The 21,166-nt window shown below is 44.6% G+C and overlaps 1 protein-coding gene across 1 annotated transcript in view; it reads right to left on the bottom strand.

The window, feature by feature from the left end:
* Positions 1-291: 291 nt before the first annotated feature.
* The window catches only part of LOC116519307 (kinesin-like protein KIF7), a 41,538-nt gene continuing 20,663 nt past the window's right edge, over positions 292-21,166 (bottom strand). The window contains exons 2-16 of the mRNA XM_032233145.1: positions 18,409-19,080; positions 16,935-17,072; positions 15,922-16,119; positions 14,013-14,188; positions 12,864-12,973; positions 12,382-12,531; positions 11,264-11,466; positions 9,620-9,817; positions 8,089-8,214; positions 6,625-6,801; positions 5,665-5,880; positions 4,624-4,830; positions 3,794-3,992; positions 2,759-2,899; positions 292-1,376 (exon numbers count right to left, since the gene is read on the bottom strand). Coding sequence (XP_032089036.1) covers positions 1,006-1,376; positions 2,759-2,899; positions 3,794-3,992; positions 4,624-4,830; positions 5,665-5,880; positions 6,625-6,801; positions 8,089-8,214; positions 9,620-9,817; positions 11,264-11,466; positions 12,382-12,531; positions 12,864-12,973; positions 14,013-14,188; positions 15,922-16,119; positions 16,935-17,072; positions 18,409-19,080 — 3,282 coding nt within the window. The 3' untranslated portion in view covers positions 292-1,005. The remainder of the gene's footprint in view (positions 1,377-2,758; positions 2,900-3,793; positions 3,993-4,623; positions 4,831-5,664; positions 5,881-6,624; positions 6,802-8,088; positions 8,215-9,619; positions 9,818-11,263; positions 11,467-12,381; positions 12,532-12,863; positions 12,974-14,012; positions 14,189-15,921; positions 16,120-16,934; positions 17,073-18,408; positions 19,081-21,166) is intronic.

Genomic DNA, 21,166 nt, shown 5'->3' with positions numbered 1-21,166 from the left:
TTTTGACAAGTCGATTTTTCAAATGGCCGCTAAAGGTTTAGCGTATCTTAGGTTTCATGTTTAATTATTCCAAGGCTCTAACTTTGACTCAACCACCCTTTTTGAAGTCCTAATCCTGAACCTGTTAGCTGTTATCTGGAGGGAAAGAAAAGTCAAACACCCCTTTGGTCAGGTTTATGATCAAACTTTCTCAAGGGCAAACTGTAGACAGATTTACAAAGAGCTACGGTAGTTTATTGAAAGTACAGCCCAAGAAGCTACTTCAAATATGTGTACATATTTGCAAAGAGATCAAATTTACTGTCTCTTTATTTGAACGGCATTCGTTATGGGAAATCCAGATTTGATGGAAACAGCCAGTTTTGTTGTAAAAGGCAACTATACAAAAGTAGCGAAGCCCAGGTAAAAAAAGATCTGCGACATTCAACTGGGTTCATCCATTACACTAAAGCAGAATGCGATTTATACAATCTGGAGATTGTACATGCTGGAAGGGATCTACTCATCATCTCTCTGATTCACCAGTATAGTGGTTCCCGATAAGACCGCTATCTAGCCTCTGTTTGAAGATCTCCATCAAAGGAGACCACCAACTTCTGAGGCAGTCTTTTCCATGATTGGACATTTTCGATCATTAGGAAAGCAACAATGAAAAAAATCTAAGGAAGAGGTGTTCAACGTTGACAATTTTAAGACTTGTGAACTTCCAATTCCCATGGCCAGCTAGGGAATTCTGGGAGTTGAAGTCTACAAGTCTTAAAGGTTGCCAAGGTTGAACACCCCTGATCTATGATTTCTTGTTCTGGAGCAATTCTGCCACACTTATGGGACAGTCCTTCAGATACAAGGTGGCTATCATGCATCCTTTCGTTAATCCGAGCTGTCGTTTCTTCAGATTTTGCATAATGGATGAACCCACCTACTGCCTTTTTGGTAATTTATGCGCAGTTATCTTCAGAAGGCGCTTATTAGCTTATTTTAGATGGAACAGTCAACATCTCAGAACTAGAGTGGATTTTTTCTAACGTCAATGATTTCTGGATAAGACAACCCAGGGATGGAGTTCTGGCTGGCCCGGTGCAATTCTTTGCGGGATCTGAGATGCAAAGGGATATCCTTGGCTTGGTTAGATCTTAGGAGAAAATCTGTCTCCATTTGACGAAAATCTTCCACTATCAAGTTATTGGCACTAGACAGTGAGCAGCGCCTCCAGGTGGATGGTAACGGCGTATGCACTAAGTCCTCTCTCTTTCTTTGATTCCTTTCTGAGGGCTCCAGCTGCAAGGATGGTTCCAGCTGGCTTTTTTTGGTAAAATCTTCATGTGTGCTGAGTGAACTGGGTCCGTCCCCAACTGCAAAGATGCTCCTCTCCATACCTGTCGCGAGAAAAGAATCTTTTAGTGAGAGGGATGGAACAACATGGTTGGAGTGGTGCGGTGGCCTAGAGGGGGAGTTCTTGCCTCAGAATCAGGAGGCTGCGAGTTCGATCTTAAGTAGAGGCAGATATTTCTTTTTCTGGGCACAATGAGGCTACGTCTATGAACTCTGCATTGGTGACAGGAATGGCGTCCAGCCAGTAAATATTCTAGCATCATTCAGTTGGCCCAACTCCACTCCGCAAGGGATTATGGGGTCGTTAAAAGACAAATAAAAAATAGAACAACATGGTTGATCTATTTAGGTGGTATATCATATCAATTAGGCAAGCGGCAGGTAATGTTCAAAGCTGTGGTTTGGGTTTCACAAAGTCAGCTGCTTTGCATGCAGTAGAGCCATTTTCAATATACTGTACTTTTCAGAGTATAAAATGCACTTTTTACCCCTCTAAAAGGAGGGGTGCGTCTTATACACCGAATATGGCCATTTTTGGCCTCCCAAAACCCTGCCCCACGGGTCCCATTTTAGGTAAAAACAAGCCAATTTTTCGCAAAAATGGGCCGTGTAGAGGGTTTGAGAGGCCTGCAGAGTGTTCCTGGGGACTGGGGATGTTGGGGGGGGGGTTGGGAGGCCAAAAACAGGCCTGATTTAGCAAAAATGGGGTGCACAGAGGGTTTGGGAAGCCTGCAGAGTGCTCCTGGGGACTGGGGGGGCATTTTCTTCTTGTTTTCCTCTTCGAAATCTTGATGCGTCTTATACTCCAGTGCATCTTATAGTCCGAAAAATATGGTACTTATGGCGCATTATATCAACTAGGCAAGCAATGCTCAAACAAGCCAGACTAATAAGGACAAAGACCAGCAGGATCCATGTACTCAGACTTGATACCCCCATAGTGCTGGGAACTCTATGCAGTGCAACCTGCGTGTTTAGCTCCTAGTTCTTCTAGGACAGCATTGCCAGGCACAGTTGGTGCCATGGCTCCTTTGCCAAGATGCCTCAGGGACCCTGAGTCCAGATGCATCCAGTTCCCATTTGGGAGCATGACTAGATGAACTAATTCTACTTCAAGTCTACACTAACAGAACCTTGCAAGTCTGAAAGGACATTTCCCATCTCCTCTTAATGCCTTGATCTTTCCGAAGTTTCTTTCTCTGACCATTAAACAGCTGCAGATTCCTGTATCTTGTCTGGTAGTTTTCTAGGCAGTATCTCTTCCTCTCTTTCCCCCTAAGTCATTCATTCATTCCATTTTATCAGGTTGTCTTCCTGCCCTCTCTTAGCTGAGCATTTCCTCTTGTCCTCAAGGCCATTTTCTCAGTCCTCTCCAACCAGCAGAAAAGCAAAGGCAAAATTTACCACGCCAGAAACCTGGCCTTACCTCCGCCGTGTCCCTCCGGCTGCTTTAACCTTTGGCTTAATTCCTCGTTTAGCCATTTGTAATGAGCCAATTCCTTTTCCAGCGTCTGGATCTTTTGTTCATACTGAAGCCTGCTGTTTGCCTGTCCTTCTTCGATATGTTCTGCAAAATGATGAAGAAAATAAAATCTTGTTAAAAACACAAGAGATGGAGACAAACCATGGTGATAATTACTTGCGCAGTAACAGAGACAACCCTTTTTTAAAAAATCACAAAATTAAAAAGCAATAGCCCGAAGGAACACAAAAGGAAACTTCAAGTGTGTGCATATGAATACGTTTTATCTTAAGGATAAACATACATTTCTATATGCAATAGAATGTAAGAACAGCTAAAAAATAATGAGCTTATTCTTACGTCACAGTAGAGAGTAGCACTTTAGTTGACCTGACTGATCTTTTAAAAGTGCTCAGCAAGATTGGGGGTACTTAAATGGGGGAGCACAAGAAAACCAGAGCTAAAGATTTATTTGGAAAATTGGAAAAAATCACTCCAGAAGAGAGAAATGACAAGCTTTCCCTCACTGCTATCTGAGATGGTTGGGTCCATATATTCCCCTAAAGTCCAATTTTGATTAGAGGCTTAATTTTACCATTCATTGTGAGGTTATTCAAAGATCTCTGCTGTTGTGTCGGTTTTTCAGCTAAATACGATTCTACAGATTCAATGGAAGAGGCCTTTCAGGTTTCCAAATCGGCAGGAGACAAGAATGGAATCGGTTTCTTATGTGGCATCAGTTTATATGCCTTAAGAAATACGGATGATAAACCATTGGCAGGGTTCATTTCAGATGAGAAGGAGGCAATTTTTCCCAATTCAACAAGTCTCCAAAGCAGAATGGTTAATTAGGGCATGGCCACCACAGATGTCTCCATCTTCCTTACAGCTCCAACTAGAACTATTTTTATTATATAGTGTGTTTTTAGGAGAGGCAGTGCCACCAGTGATCAAATACGGATTTAACAGACCAGGATCGCTCCTCAATCCTATTATTACCCCGACTCTGCTGGAGCAGGAGCTGAACGTCCTGCTCGTGTTCCTTCTGTTGCAAGGTCAGCTGACGGTCCATCTCCAAGCGCTGACGTTCCAGGGCCACCTCCAACCAAAACACCAGCTGTAGCTGCTCTTCCAGCTGCATTTCCAGTTCGGAAAATGCCACACTCTGTTTGTGCTGGTCTTCTCGCAAGGTCACCACCTGATCATTACATGGATGTTTGGAAGATTTCAACTCACAGCGGTTATGACAAAGGCAACAGGCAGTTTCACGAAGCCAAACTCTACAACAGTTAACGCAGAACTGAACAGGTTGTCAATTTGCAAAGCATCCCTGGACTGCTCTTGAGTTGCCATAGGCAAGAGGGATGGGAAACTGATGAAGCAGCATGGCAGCCATAAACAGAAGCACATTCCAGGCATATCTTTCTCAAGGCTGTCTCCCAGGTTACCCACAGCAGTCGGAGGGGAAGTGATCTCTACAGCCCTGGAGTGCTCCGGTTGGAGAATGTGATTTATGACACATCCAGGGGGAGGGGGGAAAGGGTCATAATTGGGCTGTAAATTACATGGGGTCAGAGCTGGTTTCACTTGGGTATGTGCCGACATGCTCCTAATAAATAACTGGATTTCTTTTGAAGCTTGGCTTGAGGCTCATGATTTAATTAGGGCATAAGGGATCTCTTGGAACTCTGGCACAGATACACAATGATTTAATTAGCTAAACGTTCCACAAAGCCAATTAATTTCTCAACAAGGTAAAGTGACATGCAAAGAGAGAAGTCTACAGTATCTCTGACGTACTTCTGAGCCACACATTATTGGATGCCTACCTTATCAAAGTATTTGCAAAGCAGTGCCCGGGTCTCGGAGGAAGAGAGGTAGCTGAGCTTTGCCATAAGGTTCATCTCACATTGGGAAAGAAGGCTGGCTGAGGATCTCAGAACTCGCTGTCTGCAAGTAATGGACTCGTTCTTATATTCTATGGCAGCATCCAGAGCTTCAATGGCTTCGTCCAACTGGAAAAGAATCCGCTCCTCCTAAAAACAGACCAACATTCCCCCCCCCCCGAAATTATTTGATCCTCAAGAGTGGTAAATTGATACTTCAGTCAATTGACTAGCATTCCAATCCTCATTTTATACACCCACCTATCCACCCACCCACCCACCCAGCCATCCATTTATCCGTTCATCTATCATCTATCTCACCTATTCATCAGCTATGATATATCTCTTATCTGTCTGTCTGTCTGTCTGTCTGTCTGTCTGTCTATCTATCTATCTATCTATCTATCTATCTATCTATCTATCTATCTATCTATCTATCTATGCCTTCCTTCCACCCTCCCTCCCTCCTTCCCTTCCTTCCTATAATACAGTTACTGTTATGGCCACTGATAGAACAAAGGGAGATCATGTTCTAGTAAGGATTTCCAAACTTGGCAACTGTAAGATTGGGGGATTTCAACTTCCAGAATTCTCTTGCCAGCATGGATGGCTGAGGAATTCTGGAAGTTGAAGCCCACAAGTCTTACCATTGCCAAGTTTGGAGACTCCTCTTCCAAAGTATCCACCAAGTCCCCAAATGAATGATATTCATGGTTCAGTACAAACTCCAAGATACCTGATCATCCTAATGATTGCAATTTAAGTGTACTTGGTAATCTCAACCCAATCTTTTTCATGGAATTGCTGTTGTGAGGATAAAACAAAGGGAAACCTCCATACAGAATTATCTGTATGGAGTGGCACAGCATTTACTAACTTTCATGATGCTTCAACCAAATATGGATTTTGCATCTGGGTTTTTTTGCGTGTGTGTGCAATGGGGTTGTTATGTATTTTCAAAACAGAGCAACCAGATCTGCTTACCTCAGGTGACAGCAAGGTGCCCTGACGTAATTTCTCATCGATCTCCAACCTCTGCTTGAGCAACTGGTCCTTCTCCTGCCGCAAATTATTAATTTCTTGCCTTATGAGCTGCTGGTCCTGTGCGCTGCTGTGACCAAGCTGCCCACTCCTCTGGGTTAGCTCTTTCTCCAAGTACTCCAGACGGCTGGAGACACGAAGAATGTCATCATTCAGAGCCTGAGGCAGAGAGAGAAGAAAAAGATCTTAAGGAACATTTAGTGCCCAACAGTCAGAACTGGAGTCTGCAAATTTGCCAGACTTCAATAACTCCTGGTAAGTAAATGTTTACTGAAAACAGGCCAGGAAAGCAGAATTAGAGAATGTCAACAGATCCCAGGAAGATACACCTGCTTCAAAGAGCTGCAGAGAGATGTTGTACTTACACCTTTCAATGTTCCGAAACTTCTTTCTGAAGTCAAATCCAAACTATTGCACTGTGGCATCATTAGAATTGCCTAACCTTAAAACGTACTGATTCAGAGCGAGTCACCCTACATTTAACAAAGCTTAAAGCTAAATCACCGTAGCAGAGGAGTTAGGAATCTATATATGTTGTATATATAGCAATAGCACTTAGACTTATATACTGCTTCACAGTGCTTTCACAGCCCTCGTTAAGCGGTTTACAGAGTCAGCCTCTTGCCCCCAACAATCTGGGTCCTCATTTTACCCACCTCGGAAGGATGGAAGGCTGAGTCAACCTTGAGCCAGGTGAGATTCAAATTGCAGGCAGCCAGCAGTCAGCAGAAGTAGCCTGCAGTACTGCACTCTAACCACTGCGCCATCGCGGCTCTTCGTTCTTCATTCGCTCAGCATCTCTTACACAAGTTATCCGTGTGGCCGTCTTTCGTTTAATCTACTTTCTTAACCAAGGTTGATCGCTATAATGTAACTCAAAAGCAACGGGACAATTTCGCCCACCTGGCTAGACCGGAGTCTCTTGTTTTCCAGGTCATTTTTCTCCTGAAGGAGAGCTTCTTTCTTGGCGACGATGGCTTCTCTCTTGGTCAATTCATCTTCTAGCTCACCCAGGGCACGCCTCTGCTTGAGGATTTTTTCCATCTCTACATCCAACCACTTCTTCTGCTCTTCAATTTTCTGATAAGACAAGCAGGAGAAAAAAAGAAACCAAGTTGCCCCAGTCACCAGACATGCTAAACAATGTGTAAGTTTTTTTACTGTCAACTGCCAAACAGAATTCCTACTCCAGAAATCCCCCCCCCCATTGCAAGAAGAACCTCCAATCGTCTCCCTGTGGGGTTCATGGCTCACGACTTACAATTAACTTCAGAAAGCAGAATAACTTCGTGATACTGTTATTTATTTATTTATCCATTAAATTTGAAATCAAATTCAAAATTCATTAAAGGAAATTTTACAAAAAATGTCAAATCTGAAAAACCATCCCTTAAATCCCTGAGGGCGAACCTCTGGCACGCGTGTCGAAAGTGGCATGCAGAGCCATCTCTCTGGGCACGCCAGCTGTCGCCCGTTGCTCTTTTGAGTTCCAGTAAACACAAGGGCACCAGCCAGCTGGTCTTTGCACACACAGGAGCGCCGGAAACCGGAAGAGCAGCTTCCCGGTGTGCCCATGCGCACCTGGGAACTGCTCTTCCAGTTTCTGGCATTTCCTCCCCCCGTGTGTGCATGTGCTCCCCTTTTGGCACTCAGTGCTGAAAAGGTTTGCCAACACTGTCTTAAATACAGCATCCCTTTTGCTTTCAATGGTGGCAGTCACTTAGGGAAGAAATAAGCGTGACCTGACAAAAGCTCGCCGACAAAACCGCAGTGAGAAAACCGCGACGTCAAAATTGCACCCACAACAGCGCGCCGACAAAACCGCGCCCACAAAAGCACGATTAGGGTTAAGGTAAGAATTAGGGTTAGGGTTAGGTTCAGGGTTAGGTTTAGGGTTAGGGTTATTACATTGTTTTCGTGTTGTTTGTTGAAGGCGCGCTTTTATCGGCGCGCTGCTGTGGGCACGATTTCGACATCACGGTTTTCTCACCACGGTTTTGTTGGCGCGCATTTGTCGTGCGCGCATTTGTCGGTGAACCGAAATAAGTACAAGCCACCATTTTAAAGGGAGTGTCTCTTTGGTAATGGAGAAGATCTATCTACAAGGTCTTCAGGAGTTGAGGATGACTTGATGGCATCATGTAAATTAATCAAACCATCCCTTTGGGGAGAAACATTGGGGAGAATTGGAAGAATTCAAGATCAAAGTCACAACTAAGTCCAGATGAGGATGAGGATGTGTGCATATGCTCAATATCGCTGTGCAAATAACACGATTGTCCCACTTGTGTTGTGATGTTCATTTTGTCCTTGGCTCTACTTGTGGCCCAGTTTCCTGCCAAGAAGCTCCTGGGCATCCGCCTTTACCTGCTGCTGTTCAAGACTGATCATAGAGTCATTGCTGCCACTCCTGTGCTTCCGCTGGTAGGCAGCCACCTCCTCCGTTTTGATCCTCAGAATCTTCTGATGCTGCTCGTGCTTCAATTCCAACTCCTAATGATGGAAGGAAGGAAACGCACCATTTAGCTACTGTTTGTGAATCTATTTAAAGCAAGGGAGAACCACCTGGATCTTCTAGATAGCATATATTTATTTTATATATCTATCTATTGAATTTATATTGCCGCCTATTCGCCCATTTAATGGGCCACATCCCAGTCTGGGTTCCTCAGGCCCACCAGGGCCAGGTCTTCAGCGCCTTCTGGAAGTCTTTCAGAGTGGGGACCATTCTAATCACCGGGGGAATGAGGTTCCCGAGAGAGGGAGCCACCATGGAGAAGGCCCTTCTTCTGGATCCCACCAGGTGTATCTCCCTCGGGGATGGGACCCACAACATTCTCTCCCTCCCGCTCTGATGTGACGGGCAAGAGACGGTCCCTCAGATAACCTGGTCCCAAGCCATTTAAGGACTTTAAAGGTGACAACCAGCACCTTGAATTGCACCTGGAAACAAATCGGCAACCAATGCAGCTCCCACAGGAGAGGGGATACTTGTGCACACTGGGGTCTGCACAAAACCCTCCATGCCGCTGCATTTTGCACCAACTGGAGCTTCCAGATGCTCTTCAAGGGCAGCCCCATGTAGAGCATGTTACAATAATCAAGATGGGAAGTGACAAAGGCATGGGTGACAGTAGGGATACAGCTTCTGAACTATTTTAAATAATTCCTCAGGTCAAACGCCAACCATGACTACTGAAAATTGATCAGCATTTCAAAGTGAGAATCCTATATGTGCAGCCTCCATCGATGGGGAAAGCAGCAGACTCAGACAGTGAGGAGGTTGGGGAGGAACATGGGCCAGTCCTGGAGTCTGGGGAAGGCTCTGATGAGGGCTCTGTGTCAGAGGCGGAGATGGGACCAGGGCCATCCGACAGTTATCAGCTGCCTTTGGAGTCATAGATCAGTGAGGCAGATGAACAGCTGGAGCCTGTTCCCAGTGTGCACATGTGCAGAGTTGCCAGATGAAGGGAACAGCTAAGGAACAAGGGTTGCCTTGGGAGTAAGGCCACAGGTGGATGATGAATGGCCCCTCCCATAGGAAATAAAAGAGGAGCGAAAGGGGAGTGGAGTTTGCAGGAGACAATTAGTTCATTCCTGCATTCTTGCCAAGTACTGCGATGTCTGACCACTCTCCAAGCCTGATAAAGGTCGGTGATTGGTAAACTATCTTGAGAAACTGTCGGCCAGGACTTTGCTGGAGAGGAATTCCACTGTAAATTAAATAAAAGGGGTTTATTGGGCCAAGGACTCGGCTTTGTGCCGCTGGGGAAGCCTGGGTCAGAACTGTCTTGAGTCCTATTGCTAATAAAAGAAATACAATTCAAACACGGTAGACAAGCACTGCCTATCGCCCTCTTCTCTCGCTTGGGTGCTGCTGGAGCCCAGCCATTTCTACCTTGACCCGATGCTGCCCCTTCTGCATCTCGGTTTCCAGACGTCGCTTCTGCTCCACTTCTTCCCGCAAACGCTTCTGGAGCTGGCCTTGCTGTTGCCGCATCAGCTGCACGTTCCTCTCCAGCCCCAGCAGGCGCTTCTCGTTTTGAGCAGAGAAGGAGGCCAGCCTCTCCGTCGCCCGCTTCTTCTCCTGCAAAATCTGTCCCAAGCAAGAGAGATGATGCAGGAAAAGTAGCAGATGGTGGGACCGTACCAGTGGTGAGTTCCGGGAGCAACAGGCATCGTTCCAGTACGGTACTTCAGAGGGCCCACCCACCCGCCTGCATTCCTTAGCTATATTGGATCCAACTGGGCCACTTGCTCGCGTGCCTGCAGCATATGGCGCCTGCGTGATGCTCCGCTGAGCAGCTGGAGCCTTGCAGGGGGTGGGTGCGCATGCGTGCACCTGGTAGACACCCGGCCCCGTCGCAGTGTACCAGTTGCGACGGGATGCTGAACCCACCACTGGACCAGACATGCAGCTCCGACAATGAATAGGAACGAGGGAACCATGTCCTCATTACAGGCAGTCCTCAACTTACAACAGTCTGTTTAGTGACCACTCAAAGTTACTGAAAAAAGTGACTCGGGATCGTTTGTCGCGTCACCGCTGCAGCATCCCTGCGGTCACTTGATCAAAGTTGGCAACGGACTCACTTATATGACGGTTGCCGTGTCCCGGGGTCATGCGATTCGCTTTTGTGACCTTCTGGCAAACAAAGTCAACGGGGGAGACGGATTCACTCAACCGCCATTCCCTTGATTTAACAACTGCAATGATTCATTTAACGACAGCGGCAAGAAAGTTTGTAAAGTGGGACAAAGCTCGCTGAACCAATGTTTCGCTTAGCAACATAAATGTTAGGTTCGATTGTGGTCGTAAGTCAAAGATCGCCTGTACTCGTCCGCTCTTCCTTCTAAGTCTGAGTTGCCAGATGTTTCCAGCATCAGGCAGGGAAATGCATAATCTAGAATATGCATGTGACATTTTAATTTGAAAATGGCCAAAAGAACAAGTCAGATTTGCACTGGCACATATGATTTACAAGCCACAACAGCTGGGTGCCTAAACTAGAATAATTTAAACAATTTTGTATTTATAAATAGTATAAATGGCATCACACAAATTAAAGGTAAATGTAAATGTTCCCCTTGCACATATGTGCTAGTCGTTCCTGACTCTATGGGGTGGTGTTCATATCTGTTTCAAAGCCGAAGAGCCAACGCTGTCTGAAGATGTCTCTGTGGTCATGTGGCCGGCATGACTAAATGCCAAAGGCACACGGAACACTGTTACCTTCCCACCAAAGGTGGTTCCTATTTTTCTACTTGCATTTTTACGTGCTTTCAAACTGCTAGTTTGGCAGAAGCTGGGACATGTAATGGGAGCTCACTCTGTTATGCGGCGCTAGAGATTCAAACTGCCGAACTGCCGACCTTTCTGATCGACAAGCTCAGTGTGTTAGCCACTGAGCCGCCACATCTCTTGTTACACAGATTACTCTATGCCATAACACTCCATTTACAGTGGAGGTCGGTCTTTGCTAAACAATCTAAACCATTTTGGCTTCAGAACCTATGATAATCTCCTTATTTTCTAGGCTACCTTTGCCTTGCTCTGCGCGGCTTCCACTCTGCTGCGATATTCCTGGAGTTTCCACTTTTCAGCAGGGTCACGAGATTCTTTGCCTTCCAGCTCTCGCAACTCCCTCTGTCCATCATTCAGTTCCAACCGCACCTGCTCGGCTTCCTGCTCCAAGTGTTGGATTTTCTGCTGGTACTGTTTGTTCATGGCTTGAGCATGCTTGCCTGAAACAAATAGACGTATGTGACTCTTGTGGCCCGCCAGAAGAGCTGCTGGCTGACTCAGACAATGGGGAGGTTGAGGAGGAACATGGGCCAGTCCTGGAGTCTGGGGAAGGCTCTGATGAGAGCTCTGCGTCGGAGGCAGAGATGAGGCCAGGGACATCTGACAGTTATCAGCTGCCTTTGGAATCTGAAATCAGTGAGGCAGAAGAACAGCTGGAGCCTGTTCCATGTGTGCATGTGCAGAGCTGCCAGGGGAAGAGAACAGCTAAGGAACAAGGGTTGATTAGGGAGTAAAGCTACAGGTGGACGGTAAATGGCTCCACCTATAGGGAATAAGAGGAGCGTAAGGGGAGTGGAGTTTGCAGGAGGCAATTAGTTCAATTCATTAAGGTGAAGATCTGTTCCTGACTTCTTGCCAGGTAATTGCTGCTACAGCGTGGTGTTTGGAAGATATCGACCTCACCACTCTCCAAGCCTGATAAAGATCTGTAGTTGTGAAATCTCATGGAAGACTGTTTGCCGGGACTTTGCTGGAGAGGAATTCACTTTAAACTAAATAAGGGGTTTTATCGGGATGAGGAGTCTGCTTCATGCTCTTGGGAAACCTAGGTCAGAACAGTGACATGGGAGAAGATCAGCCCACAGAGCTACCTCCTGAACAGAAAAGTTGGATATCAAATGAATTAGAAAGAAGGGGAAGAATGATGCCAAAAGATACAGCAAACAAAGAAGAAAAAGGCAAAGTCTGATATTCCAAGAGAAAGTTCGGCTAGCCTTTTCCACAAGCAGGAAGAAGAGAAACAGATGACATGGGGAGGTAGGATTGTTGTAGAGGCCATGAAGAATGGCCTTGAAGAACAGAAGGAAAAGGATCAAGCATGAGTTGAGTTCAACAACAGCTCAACAGCTCTGTACCTGTTTTAATGAGCTCTCCTATCAGGTCTTCTTTCATACGGATGTTGATGGCCAGCTCACGGATCTTCTGGTGGGCCTGGAGCAGCTGCCATTCTGAATCCTTGCCTGGAAAGCTCCCTGCTGGACTGCTCAGCTCTTGTTGCCTACCATCTGGGAAAGAAAATGTAAACGAGAACGGTTTGGTACAAATTTATCACAATAAGGGATGGAACCAGGGGTGAAATCCTCCCAGTTCGGCCAAACTGGCAGGGACGATTGGCATCGGTTCTCTGAACCAGTGACAAAATCTTTGGTGGGCCCTGCCCACGCCCGCCTTCTTACTTTTTCCAACTCTTACCATTTTCTCCACGTTTCTCTTGAGTGAGGATTCAGGACTTGGAGAAGGAGAGGAGTGTCTGAAATAACATGTTTATTCCAAGTATTGGGAATAATCAGAATAAACGTTCCTGGGTATTCTTGGCTTGGCTGAAAGTATGCCGTACCTTTAGATAGTTCCAAAGAATTCTCTTGTACTCCCTCTGGGGATTTTGAGTTGTATTTTTTATTCTTCTTGGTTGAAGCCTCCTCTTTGCTGCAGCTGTGGGTTCTGTTCCTACAAGAACACCCAGTTGTTGGGTTGAATGAAAACAACAATCAATAAGGCAGAGGAGACAAGGAACACAATTGCAAATCCTTTGAGAATTGCCTAAATTAAGTCAACTTATACTTGCATATTTCCATGCGATAACTGAAGGTGTTCTACAACAAATATGAGAGATAATAGACCGTAGTAAATTTCTGTGTCTGGATTATATGTGGTGCTAAGGCAAAAAAAATCTAGTTGCAATGGATGGCTGTGAAGGTTGGACCATAAGAAAAGCTGAGCGTCGAAGAATTGAAGCCTTTGAACTATGGTGCCAGAGAAGACTCCTGTGAGTCCCTTGGACTGCAAGGCGATCAAACTGGTCAGTCCTAAAGGAGATCAACCCTGACTGCTCTTCAGAAGGCCAGATCCTGAGATGAAACTCAAATACTTTGGCCACCCAATGAGAAGGAGGGACTCACTGGAGAAGAGCCTAATGCTGGGAACGATTGAGGGCAAAAGAAGAAGGGGACGACAGAGAATGAGGTGGCTGGATGAAGTCACCAAAGCAGTAGGCATGAGCTTAAATGGACTCCAGAGGATGGGAGAGGACAGGTAGGCCTGGAAGAACATTGTCCATGGGGTCTCAATGGGTCAGACACGACTTCACAACTTACAACAACAACAAAAAAATCAAGGTCTCTTAATCCAAGAGACACAAGCATCATCCTTTGTAGATGCAATTTATACTTTGATTTGGACTTTCAATAAGAAGGCAATTTTATTGAAAGTCCAATCAGATCAGACTGGTTGATCAGGCTGAAGATGGGGATGAAACAGATGCTTGCAGAAAGTTTTCTCCTTTAAAAAAAATAATTCAGAAAAATGAATTAGTATCTAGAATCAAGTAGAGGATTTCAATGGAATCAATGTTTCAAACTTGAAGCGACCATTTTGAATTCAATGCAGATGTTTCCTTTTTTTTTTTTAAAGCCATATTTGAAACATTGTGGACACCACCAGACCCAAACAATCTACAGGAAGATTTAACATATCACTCATGACTCACCTGTGTTGCTGAAGGGACCAACATCTATTCTCATCTTCCAAAGATGAATCAAAAATGTTGTCCAGTGTTTTCATTTGTGGCATTTCCTTTGTCCCCAGACTGTACATATTGTCTCCAGAGAGACTCTGACTTCGAACCAATGAGTCTTCTCCATTGTGAGCTGTGACACTGTGAAGCTATTTAAAGGAAAATGTGCAATGAAGAAAAGGCTGCATAATGAGTCTAAGAATTTGCTTACAGCTCTAAACTATTTCCCCACAAGAAGGTTTGCGGTTACTTATAGCTACTTAGACTGAATTTTAATTATCTTTTCTTTGCTTCTCTTTATCTATTTCCAGGGGTTTTCCCAGTTGCAATGGATGGCTGTGAAAGTTGGACCATAAGGAAGGCTGAGCACCAAAGAATGGAGGCCTTTGAACTCTGGTGCTGGAGAAGACTCCTGCGAGTCTCTTGGACTGCAAGGCCATCCAACCAGTCAGTCCTAGAGGAGATCAGCCCTGACTGCTCTTTAGAAGGCCAGATCCTGAAGAGGAAACTCAAATACTTTGGCCACCTAATGAGAAGGAAGGACTCCCTGTAGAAAAGCCTCATACTGGGAAAGATGGAGGGCAAAAGAAGAAAGGGATGGCAGAGAAAGAGGTGGCTGGATGGAGTCACTGAAGCATTAGGCGTGAGCTTAAATGGACTCCAGAGGATGGTAGAGGACAGGAGGGCCTGGAAGAACATTGTCCATGGGGTCGTGATGGGTTGGACATGACTTCGCAGCTAACAACAATAACAACTTCCAGGGGAGGAAAATAACTGATTATACCACTAGTCAATCTCATTTTTGATCAGTAAGTTGCACAAGATCAGGTCATGTAATTACATAGGTTAGGGTTCGGTGTGTTACATGAACCCCCAACATTGGGTGAATTGAGAAAACTATTGCTAAGTTAAACATATAATGGGAATACGGTCAACGTGCCTCCTCATTATATTTTTGTTTTATTTTTCATTAATTCATGCAATACCCAATAAAATGATGCTCAAACTGCTTGCCCTATTGTTAGGAAAAATGCATTATGTACATGCATATTTTCAGTGGAGCAACCAGGCCGGGGGCTTGGAATGCGCTAAGGACCCTATCAATTGGCTTTACTATTAGTTGATTAATCATCATGGTTGCCATTTGTACTTATTTATTTTGTGGATGTTCTTATGTTAATGGCTGCCATTTATACTTATTTATTTTGTGGGTGTTTTGTGGCTGTATTTATATTATGTTTTTTATTAATGTTTAAAATTTCTTTAATTTTAATTTAATGAGCCACGGTGGTGCAGTGGTTAGAGTGCAGTACTGCAGGCTACTTCAGCTGACTGCCGACTGCCTGCGATTTGGCTGTTCAAATCTCACCAGGTTCAAGGTTGACTCATCCTTCCATCCTTCCGAGATGGGTAAAATGAGGACCCAGATTGTTGGGGACAAGAGGCTGACTCTGTAAACCACTTAGAGGGGCCTGTAAAGCTCTGTGAAGCAGTATAGAAGTCTAAGCGCTATTGCTATTAATTGTTTTATGATTTTAGAGTTGTCAGTTGGTTAAGTTGGATGGCTACAGAAATCAAATCAATAAATACAAACTTTCAAGAAGGAGCTATCATCCTTTCCTCTCCCCCAAGATTATTAGGTGATCGTGCACAGTAGCTTCCAAATTCCTGAAGCATCACAAGAGTTTGGCATCCTTTCAAGAGATTTCACAAGTGCATGCAGAAATGTTCATTTGGACGTGTATGGCAACCTCTTCTAAAAGTGAGTTTATTTAACTGGATGATAGTAGTGGGGTAGGAAGGGAGACACAGCCTCCAAGTTGTCTCCAATCCTAAGAAAAACATAACTCCTGTTTATAGGACAATGAAACAACTCACAAACCTTACTGTGGTTATTACAGGCAAGCTTGAGCCAGCGATGAGACTGATATGTGTCCACAGGAGCCGTGTGGGGCCTTTGGTCAAGCTGCACCAGGGAGACACTCCCTAGCATTTCAGGGATGCCCAAATGGGGCATCTCCATCTTTAGGTGCTTCTGAAGTTGAGAGATGATGTCTTCCTGTTCTCGCAATTTGGCACCCTGAAAAAATATAACGTGAGATCAAATGTGATTCTTCAGGGCCACGGGCACCCCAGTTCTTTATTGTTCCTGGTGTGTTCTGACCGAGGCTTCCCGAGAGCATGATTCTGACAAAAAAAACCTTTTATCAATTGACTGTGAATCCTGCTCATTCACATCCAGCGAAGTCTTTCAAGGGAGGATTTACAGTCACAGACCTTATCTGCCTTGGAGAGCTGCCAGGCCAATTATCTGCAAAACTTGGCAAGGAGTCTCAGAGAATCATGAACCAATTCAGCAAACTAATTGTCTCCTGCAAACTCCACTCCCCTTTCGTTCCTCTTTTATTTCCTGGGGAGGGCATTCATCATCTGGCCCTACTCCCAAGTCGACCCCTGTTCTTTAGCTGTTCCCTTCGTCTGGGAACAGGCTCCAGCTGTTTGTCTGCCTCACGTTTGACTCTGAAGGCAGCTGATAACTGGCATACAGCTCTGGCCCCCCTCTCTGCCTCCAACACAGAGCCCTCATTAGAGCCTTCCCCAGACTCCAGGACTGGCCCAGGTTCCTCCCCAACCTCCTCACTGTCTGAATCTGCCACCAGCTCTGCTGGTGGGCCATAACATGAACTTTGGGATTCAAATGAAGCCAGGCAAGTACCACAAAGAAAGGCCTGGAACAGAATGGAGCTGTTGACCCAAACTCCAAAGATGAGTGACTTCCTTTTCCCAAATTCAGCTAAAAGATGAGTTCTAAAGGAGACCAAAGTGGAGAAAGAGAATCTGGCTGCAAAGATGAATGGCAGGGATGAGAAGCTTTCCAACCTAACAAGGAGATACCTGTGCTTTGTACTGCTCCATAGCATCCTCAAGGGCTGTCAAGAAATCCTGGTTCTCTCTCTCTAAGTGTTCTACTTGCTCCTCCAGCCTCACCATCTCCTCCTGTCTCACCATCTCAGCTCCTCGTTGATGCCCCTCCTGAAGGAAAGAAGAGAAAAAGGAGGGAACGGTGGGATCTTCTTCTTGGGATCTTCAGAAGGTTCTTGGGTCAGCTCCCCAGCCAGACGAAAGAAGGAGCAGAGCATCTTTATAACCGACTCTCAGTATCCACCCAGAGATGCTATTGGCAGAAACATCTCCATGTCTTGTAACCCACGGAAGGCTATTTAATTATATCTCCACCTTGAATGGTCCCCAAGAGCAAACAACAACAACACACACATGCAAAATCACCTATCATGTCCCTTCTAAAGACTTCACAAGCATAATAGTCTCTGGCAGCTCTTTCAAAACCAGCCACAATTGGTTGGTTGCTGGCTGCTTATCTTTAAGACACTCAGGTAGTTAGGTAGGTAAATAGGTGGGTAGATGGAAGATATATTAGATAGATAGATAGATAGATAGATAGATAGATAGATAGATAGATAGATAGATAGATAGATAGATAGATAGATGATAGATAGATACATAGATACATAGATAGATACATAGATAGATGATAGATAGATGATAGATAGATAGATAGATAGATAGATAGATAGATAGATAGATAGATAGATGATAGATAGATAGATTGATAGATAGATAGATAGATAGATAGATAAATAGATACATACATACATACATACATACATGAGATAGATAGATAGATGATAGATAGATAGATAGATAGATAGATAGATAGATAGATAGATAGATGATAGATAGATAGATAGATAGATAGATATGGATGGATGGATGGATGGATGGATGGATGGATGGATGGATGGGAGGGCAGGCGGATATAAATATACAGTAGACATAGATAAATATATAGGTAGATATAGACAGATATATAAAATAAATAAATATAAACCAGAGTATCTGAAAGATAAGCAGCAACCAACCAATTGTGTCTGGTTTTTAAAGATATAGAGATATATAGAATACACCAGTGGTGGGATTCAAATTTTTTTACTATCGGTTCTGTGGGCGTGGCTTGCTGGGCATGGCAGGGGAAGGATACTGTAAAATCTCCATTCCCTCCCCACTCCAGGGGAAGGTTACTACAAAATCCCCATTTCCTCCCAACCAGCTGGGACTCGGGAGGCAGAGAATAGATGGGGGCGGGGCCAGCCAGAGGTGGTATTTGCCGGTTCTCCAAACTACTCAAAACTTCAGCCACCAGTTCTGCAGAACTGGTCAGAACCTTCTGAATACCACCTCTGATATAGTTTGACCCCAGATGTTTCCTCCCTTCAACCAACTCCACTGCCTCTTTCCTCCCACAAATGCCCCCCATCCTGCTCTTCATTTGGGGGTTCCACCACAGTACCTGAATCTTGACCAGCTTGGAACTGGAGGTTTTAGAGTGCGGCTCCTCAGCCGAAGTGCTCCCAATCCCGCTGTCTATGCCGGAGGTCAAGCTCGGCTCACCTGCCCCATTTTCCACCGCACAGAGCCAGCCTTTCACCTGGAGCCCCTGTTCCTCTGTCAAATTGCCCTCCCCTTGCAGTTCCATCAAGAGCTGATAGGCGGCGTCTGTGCAAGTCCGGTAGTGGTTGCACTCTGCTCGTAAGCGAGCCACGCTTTCCTCCAAGTGTCCCTTGATGGGCACCACCTCCGATCGGTGGATGATGCGAGTCTCGGACCTGTGTCTCTGTTCCACGGCCCTCTGAAGCTTCTTGAGACGCAGCTGCAGGGCTTCTACGGGTTCCACCTCCTTGCTGCAATTCACCACAGCCCAATTTTTGATATTCTGAGCCCACCGGGCATAATTCAGAGTAGTCAGGCTCTCATCAAAGTCGGAGGAGGAAGGGCTGACGCAGGCGATCATCACGGTTTTGGCGTTCCCACCTAAGGAGCCTTTCAGGATCCTAAAAACCAGAGCAGGATCTCGTATTAGCAAGACTGAAGAAGAGCAGGAGGAATCACGGTTAAAGAAGGAACAACGCGGTCCATGTTTTTTTCGTTTTGGGTCATAAATAGCTCCTGAAGAAGGAAAAACCTATCGGAGGCTGCAAATGAAAATAATGGTGGCATTGAAGTTCGTTATTTATGCAGTTCTTAGCTTCGAATCAATTTTATTTCAGGGAGCAGGCAGCCCAAATTGATGTAGTAGCCTCATTTTAAAACCCAACCTTAAAGCTTTTTTTTAAAAAAAGCAACACAGCCACCCAGCCTTCAAGAGGAACTTGAAAACTACAGTATTTCTGCACTTAATAACGGCAGCAAGACTGTTGGTGGCGCAATACTGGAAGAAGGAAGACTTGCCTACAATTCAAGAATGGACATCGAAAGTCACAAATTTAGCCGAGATGGCTAAAATATCTGCATATCTTAAGGACCACTCAAATGAGAGATATAAACGAGACTGGAAAAAATGGATCGATTATATACAAAATAAATACGGGACTAAGAAATTCCAGATAGCCTATGCTTAAGATCAGGAATGATTTAAATTGTTTAAAGTTAGCTTAGCGAGGAGGAGCTAAGTTCAATGTAAAGATGTTATTAATTTCTTATTATTTTTTCCAATATATTTTAGACTGTGTTTGTTAAAAATCTATACCGTGTACGGGTTCTGGGAAGCCGGGAGGGGGTGTAGGTTGGGGGGGTTGGGGGGAAGGGTGGGGGGAGGGATATATATTAGGTTTGATGAGGTGTTAGATTTTAATGTAATTTGACCCCACATGTATACTGTTTTTTTTTCTTATATTTTCATTGCTATCATTACTACTATTTTTTTTTAAAACTAGGATATGTTAAGCATATTGACATGTAGCAGAGAGGAGGAGTGGGAAATAGAAGGGAGAAGAAAGATGGGAAGAGAAGGATAGGAGAGAGGGTAAGGGGGGAAGATGAGAAGGGTAAGGAGGAGTGGATTGTAGAGAGAGGAGTAGTAGAAAGGGAGGGGAAGTAGAGTAGAAAAGGATGATGGAGGGAAGATAGAAAGTTGGAGGGTGGTAGAAGAAAGAGGTGTATGGAGAGCAGAAGAGCTATAATGGGTTTCTATTTTTCTGGGCATTGTTAACAAGAGGAACTGATGTAATTATTATTTAATACCATATGATACGGGCTATGTATAGTATACATGTGAGTGTGTGTTATGAAAATGAAAATGGAAATAAAAATATTCATTAAAGAAAACTACAGTATTTTTCAGAGTATAAGACGCACCGGAGTATAAGACGCACAAGATTTTGAAGAGGCAAATTTTTTTAAAAAGTGTTTGCACTCTGCAGACCTCCCAAAAACGCCTTTTCCAAAAAAAAAAGGGCATGAATTGCCTTTAGGAGGCTTGTAGAGTGCTCCTGGGGGCTGGGGGGGGGGGGCAAAATTGATTAAAAAGGCCCATTTTTTATCATTTTTGCCCTCCCCAGCCCCCAGGAACACTCTACAAGTTTCCTAAAGGCTATGCACAGCCATTTTTGCAAAGGGGGCAGGGTTTCAGGAGGCCAAAAATGCTGTATTCATTGTATAAGATGCACCCAGATTTTCACCATCTTTTTGAGGGAAAAAGGTGCATCTTATACTCCAGAAAATATAGTATATTTTATAGTATATTTTGCGTAGTTGCTCCTACGTTTTAGCCTGAAGTAAACTCAACACTGTCAATTCCCTTTTCTGCCTTCCCCAGCCCCTAGGAGCACTCTATAAGCCCCTTAAAGGCTATGCACAGCCATTTTGGTGAAGGGGGTGGGGTTTCGGGAGGCAAAAGAAATTCCTGTATTCAGTGTATAAGACACACCCAAATTTTCAGCCTCTTTTTTGAGGGAAAAGGGTGCGTCTTATACTCCAAAAAATAGGTATTCTTCTGTAGGCCGTTTGGACACAGGTCTTTTAAGAGGGTTAATTAAAAAGATCAGATCCATCCGTGTTTGTACTCATCAGCAAAATTTCTTGGAGTTCCATAACAACCATGGAGAGGATGGAAATGGCCACTTGATCAATGGCTACAGGTGATCCTCAACTTACAACCGTTAATTTAGTGACTACTAAAAGTTACAACGGCACCAGGAAAAAAAGTGATTTATGATGGTTTTTCACTTAGAACTGTTATGGCATCCCCATGGTCACGTGATCAAAATTCA

The sequence above is a fragment of the Thamnophis elegans genome, chromosome 16 (assembly GCF_009769535.1).
Source record: "Thamnophis elegans isolate rThaEle1 chromosome 16, rThaEle1.pri, whole genome shotgun sequence".
In the NCBI taxonomy this organism is placed as follows: Eukaryota; Metazoa; Chordata; class Lepidosauria; order Squamata; family Colubridae; genus Thamnophis; species Thamnophis elegans.
The sequence above is the reverse complement of the archived record's forward strand: the minus strand, read 5'-3'. Positions and strand labels throughout refer to the sequence as shown.